At 56.4% G+C, this 8,198-nt stretch overlaps 1 protein-coding gene across 2 annotated transcripts; it reads right to left on the bottom strand.

Annotated features, from left to right (window-relative positions):
* Positions 1-3,527: 3,527 nt before the first annotated feature.
* Positions 3,528-6,114, bottom strand: RABAC1 (Rab acceptor 1). 2 transcript variants are annotated; one of them, XM_045531600.1, is made up of 5 exons: positions 5,926-6,110; positions 5,428-5,640; positions 5,096-5,193; positions 3,831-3,932; positions 3,528-3,761 (listed from the first exon to the last, which is right to left on the bottom strand). In XM_045531600.1, the coding sequence occupies exons 1-5, from the start codon at positions 5,979-5,981 to the stop codon at positions 3,673-3,675; spliced, it is 558 nt and encodes a 185-aa protein (XP_045387556.1). In that variant the 5' UTR covers positions 5,982-6,110; the 3' UTR covers positions 3,528-3,672. The 2 variants fall into 2 exon arrangements, with proteins under 2 accessions (XP_045387556.1, XP_045387557.1); XM_045531601.1 differs by lacking the exons at positions 3,528-3,761; positions 3,831-3,932 and adding an exon at positions 3,939-4,777 and having other exon boundaries at positions 5,926-6,114.
* Between the last annotated feature and the right edge of the window lie 2,084 nt (positions 6,115-8,198).

Genomic DNA, 8,198 nt, shown 5'->3' with positions numbered 1-8,198 from the left:
CAACCTCCCCGTGGACCCCAGACTGCCTCAGTGATCTGAGAACTGGGCGCTTGGGCCCTTGTCCCCAGTCACCTCCAAGCAAGGCAGCCTGACCACCTTCGCTCCAGGCCCTGAGGTGTAAGCTGGGCTTAGCGTCCACCTACCCACGTGGGCACAGCCAGTCTCCCCCAGGAACACCGGCGATGTTGTATCAGCAAACAAACCGCCCTCTGCTACCCCAGAATTGGGATTGGGACCCTGGCCTCTGAGTGGACCCAAGTGACCTGACTCCCAGCCTGGGGCACCCCAGGTCCCCGCCGGGACTGTTCTTCGGGGCTAAGTCTCTGGCTCTCTCCCTGGAGAGTCTGGAGGAAGCGCTCGCCTGCCCTCTGGTGGCAGCCACTGGAAGTGCATGCCCAGTGACTGGTACGCACGTGGACCGAACACCCAGGCCCCCTCCTCTTCCCATCTTGCCAGAAGGCTGGAGATCATCCTGCTCCCTCCCACTCAGCTCCCACACAGGTCAGCCACCAAGCTCTGTCCACCCTCCTTCTGCATCTGTCTTCCCTGTCCCTCCTGTCCACCCCATGTCCCTGCTTCATCTTCCTCAGCTTGGATCATCCTCCCTGGTCTCACTCCCTCCAGCCCATCCCCCACGTGACCCCACAGGGATAGTTTCTAACATTCAGCCTGACCCTGTCTCTCCCCTGCTCAAAACCTTTGCATGGGGCTGGGCGCGGTGGCTCACGCCTGTACTCCTAGCACTCTGGGAGGCCGAGGCGGGCAGATTGTTTGAGCTCAGGAGTTTGAGACCAGCCTGAGCAAGAGCAACATCCCCTCTCTACTAAAAAAGAATAGAAAGAAATTAGCTGGACAACTAAAAACATATAGAAAAAATTAGCTGGGCATGGTGGCACATGCCTGTAATCCCAGCTACTTGGAAGGCTGAGGCAGAAGGATTGCTTGAGCCCAGGAGTTTGAGGTTGCTGTGAGCTAGGCTGATGCCATGCCACTCTAGCCCGGGCAACAGAGTGAGACTGTCTAAAAAAAAAAAAAAAAAAAAAAAACCTTTGTATAACTTCACATTTTAAGGTACAATCTAGAGACCTTACCATGGTCTACAGATCTGACCTTAGGGCCTTTGCACTCCCTGCTCCATCTGGCTGGAGCACTGTTCCCCCAGACCTCCAAAGGGCAAGCTGCCCCTCAGTCCCCAGCAAGGCCCTACCCACCCCCCCACTCCCCAGTCTCGCCCAGTCCTGTTTGATTGGCTTCAGAGTTACTTAGCCTTCTCGGAGTTTCCTGTCTGTTGGTTGTTTGTGTATTGTGTACACCCTGAATGTGAACTCGGAGAGGGTGCTGTCGTTTGCCCAGCATCTAAGCTAGTGTGTCATACAGAAGCAGAATAGAGGCCAGAAATGTAACTCTCTATTTGCTACTTAATCACATTTTCAAAATTAAGAAAAAAGTGAAATTAATATTTTAACCCAGTATGTCCCCAAATTATCCTTCCAACAGACATAATCAATATAAAATATTAAAAAAAAATTTTTGGCCAGGCGCAGTGGCTCACGCCTGTAATCCTAGCACTCTGGGAGGCCGAGGCGGGTGGATCGCTCGAGGTCAGGAGTTCGAGACCAGCCTGAGCAAGAGTGAGACCCCGTCTCTACTAAAAATAGAAAGAAAATATCTGGCCAACTAAAAATATATATAGAAAAAATTAGCTGGGCATGGTGGCGCATGCCTGTAGTCCCAGTTACTTGGGAGGCTGAGGCAGTAGGATCGCTTAAGCCCAGTAGTTTGAGGTTGCTGTGAGCTAGGCTGACGCCATGGCACTCACTCTAGCCTGGGCAACAGAGCGAGACTCTGTCTCAAAAAAAAAAAAAAAAAAAAAAAAATTTTTTTTAGAGACAGGGTCTTGCTGTGTTGCCCAGGCTGGAGCACAGTGGCTGTTGACAGGTGCAGTCACAGCTCACTGCAGCCCTGAACTCCTGGCCTCAAGCGACCCTCCCACTCCAGCCTCCCAGGCAGCTGGGACTACAGGTGTGTGACAGCACGCCTGGCTCAATATATCAATAAAAAATTATTGAGATCTTTTAGCTCTTTTCATACTAAGTGTTCAAAGTCTGGTGTGGATTTCACACTCACAGCACATCTCAGCTAGGACCACCCATGTTTCAAGTGCTCAGGAGCCACACGTAGCTGATGGCGGCCACACCTGACTGCAGGATTCCAGAACACTGGGTACTCAGTGGGCTCTGGAAAAACATTTGCTGAATCGCAAGAAGCGGGTGAATCTTGGTGATGAGACACGAGGTTGGAGACATGGGGGGGCACATCTCGAGGCCTTATCACTTGCTGTCCCTCTGCTTAGGGGACTCCACCCGTGGCTCTTCTGCAAGGCTCAGAGAAATGGCACCTGCTCAGAGAGCTCCCTGCCCAGACCAGCCCCAGCTAAAGTAGCTCCTGAGGCTCTTCAGCCACCTCCCTTTGTCGTCTTTATCTGCCTAGTGTTTTCCCTACCAAGTTTCTTTCTCTTTTGTCAGCGTTTCCATACGGCCATCTTCACTAACGATATAGAGGCTCTTTCAAAGCTCTCACCGTGGCCCACAAGGCCCCCTCGTCCCCCACGCCTTCCCCTCGTTCATCTGCTCTGGCTACATGGGCCTCCTCGCCACCCTCAAGCCGCCTGGCCTGCTGCTGTCTCCGGGCCTCTGCACGGCAGCCTCTGCCCAGAACATTCTCTTCCAAAGGATCTGAGGCTGCTCCCTCTCTCAGTTTAGGCCTTCACTCAATGTCACCTCAGGGAAGACTTCTCTGGCCAGCCTCTTTAACCTGCAGTTCATTCCAGAAATTTCTCTGTGCAGGAAAGAGTTAACACAACAGGCCCCAGACTGCTGTCCTGAGACAGGCCTGTGTACACAGCTGGCCCTTGGCTGGCGGCTGGGAATTTGGATTTGGGAGGAGCTCTTATCATTCCCTGATAAGAGCAGCTCACTGTGTCTACACTATTGTGCCAAGTGTCCTGTATGCCGAGCACCTGCTTTCCTCTGGGAGTCGGGCATTTTGGCCTGGGCTAGACAGAGGTGCCTACACAGCCACCCCAATAAAACCCTGGGCGCTGGGACCCAGGAGCTTCCCTGCTTGACCTTTCACACGTCACAATCCATTGCTAGAGGAATCAGGCACGTCCTGTGTGACTCTGCCAGGCGGGGACTCTGGGAGGCTTGGGGTGGTTCCTCCCAAGCTCACCCCATGTGGCTTTTCCTTTTGCTGACTTTCCTTTCGTCATCATAACTCACAGCTGTGAGTGGGACTGTGTCCTGAGTCCTAGAAAATCATCAAACCTGGGGGTGGTCTCAGGGACCCCCGACACACTGTCCCTTCTCAACTCTTTTCTCCTCCTTAGCACTTGTCTCCACTTGGCACCCTGTGATGTTCCCTTCTCTGCTTCGCTGATGGTCTCCCCACACGCCGGACCCATCTTGGTCTCTGCAGTAGTCCCAGCTCCACCCCGAGACCCACAGAAGACACTAGGGAACACGTGCTGAATGACAACCGTGTTTATTTTCAAAGGTGGAATCCCTCCCTGGGCTTGCGATGGGACAGGCACCTTGGGCCCGAGCAGCGGAGCCATGCAGGACCGGGGATGGGGCAGCTGGCCCAGGGGGCCGACAGGTCCTTGGGGACGCCTCACACGGGCTCCATCTGCAGCTCCTCCCCGTCCACGGGCTCGATCTGGTGGAAGGCAGCGTGGGAGCCGATGACCACCAGGGTGGCTCCTGCAGGAAAACAGCCAGTTCAGGGCCATGCGCCCTCACCCCCAACCCCCCACCAGACCCTGTACTCACCCAGCACCCAGAAGACAGCCGAGCCCGCACCAGCCAGCCAGAAGAAGGGGAAGGAGATGCCTCCGGCCAGAGCGTACTGATGGGCCGGGCTCACCTCTCGGCCTGGGGACAGATGGCATTGGGGCAGCTGTTCCAGCTCTCTGTGCCCTCTCCCAAAGTAACCCCTGCAGCCCCCCAACAATCTGTGTCACAAGCTCTGGGAGCCTCACAATCTAATCCAAACTCCTCCTACCAAGGCCCTCCAAGTCCTGGCCCCTGATGTCCCTGGTGCCACCCAGAACACAGCACACCTTCCTCACCCTCCTCAGCCCCCGCCGTCTGCCCTCTGCCCCAGAAGCTCCCAGCCTCCCACTGCCCCAGACGAGGGTTCTCCTGCGGCAGCACTCTCGTGGACCAGGAGTCTCACACTGGTGGCCCAAGGGCCAAGTCTGACCTGTGGATGTGTTTTGTGAGATGTTTCACAAGAATTTGATTGGAGGCTGACAAACTGAATGATTTCACATAAACATATAGACTTCTGGCTTCTCACAGAAGGCTGGAAGCTCGGATCTGCTGCTGAGGTGACAGCAGTCAGCTGAAGCCAAGCAGTGGCTGTGCTTAGGCGCTCTCTCCACACCCCTCCACCCCAGCCCAACTTTGTGCGGACACACCTTGCAGGACCCCGAAGAACCCTGCCTGAGGGTCTACCTGAATGTCTGACTCCCAACTCCCTGACCCCACTCCAAACCTTGACTTTCCCCTGGGGGATATTTCCCCTGGCATCTTGACTTCCCAGGGGTGTTTGCTACCAGTCTGGAAACGCATGAGCGACAGTCCTCAGCTTCCCTCTCTAAGAAGTCCCCAGACCTTTCTGGTCCCATCCCAGGAAGCAGGAAAAGGGACGGGGCCAGATGTAGACCCGTGGAAGGTCGCCACCTGGTGTCCAATGTGGGTACCGGCAGAGGATGCTTTCCGCAGAGAGGTTCCGGAGCGGCGAGTGGGAGGGGACAGTGGTTGGGAGAGGAGCAGATTTAAGGCACAGCAGCCGGGTGGAGGGTGGGTTCGGGGGTATCTCATTGTGGGTTTGGGGAATAGCAATTTGGGGGGCTGGGACTGGATGGGAGCATCAGGGGTTTCTGAGATTTTAAGGGATCGGGTTCGGGGAATCTAGTGTACATCTAGGCTTGGGCAGACTCGGGTTCAGGACTTTGTGGGGTCTGAGGTTTGCATTCCAAAAGACCAGGATTTGAGGGGTCAGGGATCCATCCGGGCAGGAGATTTCTCACCAAAAAGCACAAGCCTGGACTGCAACGTGCGAAGATAGAGAATGTAACAGGCGCCAAAGAAGACGGCCAGAGCCACCAGCAACATGGGGGACGTCACCCTGGAGAAGTGCAGGGAGGCAGTGGTCAGGCAGCTGGGGCTGGGCCAGCCAGGGGGCCCAGGCCTTCTACACCGGGGGGAGGGGGGCAGGTTATATCCTGGAGGCCAGGAAGGGCCTGGTGATATTTGGTCACGCTGCATCCTGGCCAGGCTGATGCAGAAGTAGGGACCTGGCCCTTAGGTGACAAGGGCTGGCAGAAATGACCCCTGGGGGCGGGCCGGGAGAGGCACTCACACGCAGTACAGGATGAGGCCCAGGAACACGAACACGTAGTTGCTCTGGTAGTACTCCACGTTGCGTACGAGGCGCTGGCACAGCTCACCCAGGTTGCGGGGCCGCGAGAAGCGCTGCTGGTCCACGAAGGTGCCCCAGGGCCGGATGGTCGCGCGGCGCCGCTCCAGCCACTCGCGGCCTGCGCCGGCTGGAATCAGCTTCGGCAGCAGCGTCCTGGGGGTGGGGGCGCGACCAGGTCGGCGGCAGACCGGGGTGGAGGCCTAGACCCCCGCGCAAGAAGAGTGCTGAGGGGAGCCGGGCTCCGGGGTCCGGGGAGGGGGCCCAAGACTCCTGGATCCCAGGGGAGGAGGGGGACGGGAGCCCCGACTCCAGGGTCCCAGGGGAGGAGACCGGGGGCCTAGATTCCCGTGTTTGGGGCCGGGACTCCTGGGACCGGAGAGAGGAGGGGGCCGGGGCTCCCGAGCTTCGGGGCCGGGGGGTTAGAGCCGGTTCGCTCACGTGGCACTCAGCCCTTCAGCCTCGGCATCCTTCTGCTGGTCTTTCTGGGCCGCCATGTCTGCGTTGTGAGGGGTAGAACTGCGGCGACGAGCCCCCGGCCCTGCAGACCCGCCGGCCCTGCCGGACCCCGGCCTCACCCAGCGGAGCGGACGTGGCGCCGCCCGGGAGCTGCTGGGGCGGTAGTTCTGCCGCCGAGCATTGTGGGAGTTGTAGTCCCGACTGTGCCTGGCAGGGTAGGCGCCATGATGGTGGTCTGGATCGCAAGGCACCTTGGGAGATGTAGTCCCAAGAAGCGACGATGAGCCTCTCTGGGCATTGTGGAAGTTGTAGTTTCAGCCACGGACGCGTGAACTCCGGGCAGGTGGGCTGTCAGTAGTGCGGCCGTTATGGGCTGTAATGGCAGAAGCGGGCGCTGTGTACTCTCCCGTGGAGGGCACAATGGGGCCCTGCAGAGCTGTCCTTCTGACTCTAGAGGGCATAGAAAACACCTGGAGGGCTTGATAAACACTGATTCCTGGGCCCCAGCCCCAGATATTCTGGTTCAGCAAGTCTGGGGTGAAGCCCACATTTGCATTTCTAAGTTCCCAGGTGATGCTGCTGCTGCAGCCCAGGGACCGCATTTTGAGTAGGGAGATTGTAGAGACTTTGTGGGAATTGATTCCTTCCTGGGAGGCAGAGGCTACTGCGGGGGCCATGGTTGCTGGAGGGGGTATCTGAGGTTAGGAGCAAAGCCCCCTTTCCCCACCCTGGGACTCCCAGGGATGAACGAGTTAGGACTGGGGACACCCCCTCACACACACACCTTTGGACAGGGAGAGAAGTTGAGAAAGAAGAAGGTTGAGAATTCTTAAGAGGAAGTTATTATACCTAAAAGAGCTGAAGTTCTGGATTCAGACTCATGAGAAAATCCACGCTATGAGGCTTTGACCGAGTCACCTCCCTGAATGGCAGTGTCTTCATGTAGACTATGGGGATCCTAATGGGACCAGACTCGGGGTCATGATGATTCAGTTAGATGATCCATGTAAAGTGCTTGAAGGAGTGTTGACATTCTATGACTGTTCAGTAAATGATAGTCATTGCTACTACATTATGAGGAATATTATGATTATAATTTCTAGGGTTCAGTCTCCTCAAAGTGAACAGTAACACGTTATAGGCTGCTGGCCCCTTGGATGTCACAAGGAGTGACTGGTGTCTGAGGCATGTCCCCTTCTTTTCCCTGGTTCCTACAGCCATGGTTCCCTCTGTCTTTGAACAAATTCCTCAGTGGCCTGCCCCTGCCCTTGAGTGAACTGTAGGAAAACAGGGCCGGAGTTCTGAAGAACAGGGCCTCAAGAAATGTGTGTGGAAGTATCGGGAAGCCTGGTCTCTCTTCCATGGACTGAGATTCTAATTTTCCAACTCTGGGTGGGGCTGCAGGGAGAATATCCACATGGAATACCCAGGTGATTCTTGTAGCCACAGCTCCTGTCTTCCAAGATCTACACCCATGTAGGGTTCCTGCTTTGAGGCCTGCTGGAATGCGCTCCCAGGAGCTGGGGGAAGTTGGACCCTGCCACAGGGGCTGGGGGGGAAATAGGCAGGGAGGCCCCTGTGGGAGGGTCCCAAGCTGAAGATGAAAGAGCCAGACTTTGAAAATCAGATTGGCTGGTTACTGTTAATTTCCTCTTTGTTGCTCCTAGGCTTTTGGTGGTTTTCAGGTTTTCCAACTTGGGTCCCAATTTACTTCAGGAAATCACAGGAGGACTGTGAATGCCCAGTTAGCCCAGAGTGCTAAGGAGGGAACAGCACCTGCGTTCAGAGTGACCCAGGAGGAGGTAGCCAGTGCGAGATCCCCCTCGAGGGAGATGCAGCTGGGGAACAGCTGGAGGCGGAGGCCCAGCAGCCTCTTCCATGGCCGGCCTTGGAAAACCTGGGTTTGACTTTTGTCGTGAGAGTTGGTGGGTTTCCTTGTAGGAACTGAATGTAAGCGATTTCATTCCACTACACACCAGTCCTTGTTCCAAGCAGAGGCCGGACACGGAAAAAGGCCTGGAGATACTGAACAGTGTGGGCCGTGGCGAGAGACGGGGCTTCAAAGGAGGGGGACAGCGGGGTCCAGAGGCAAGGCTATTGTGGGGAGGGGCCCTCTCAGCAGGAAGATGGGAGAACTTTGACTAAGGGAATTTCAGGAGATGGGGCCTGGACAGGGGCACTGCAGAAGAGGGGCCCTTACAGCAGAGAATGGGAGAGATGGTGGGAGATGGGGCCCCGAGAAAGGGGGCCTGTGG

This window comes from Lemur catta, chromosome 19, assembly GCF_020740605.2.
Source record: "Lemur catta isolate mLemCat1 chromosome 19, mLemCat1.pri, whole genome shotgun sequence".
Classification (NCBI taxonomy): domain Eukaryota; kingdom Metazoa; phylum Chordata; class Mammalia; order Primates; family Lemuridae; genus Lemur; species Lemur catta.
This window is presented reverse-complemented; position numbering and strand designations above follow the sequence as displayed.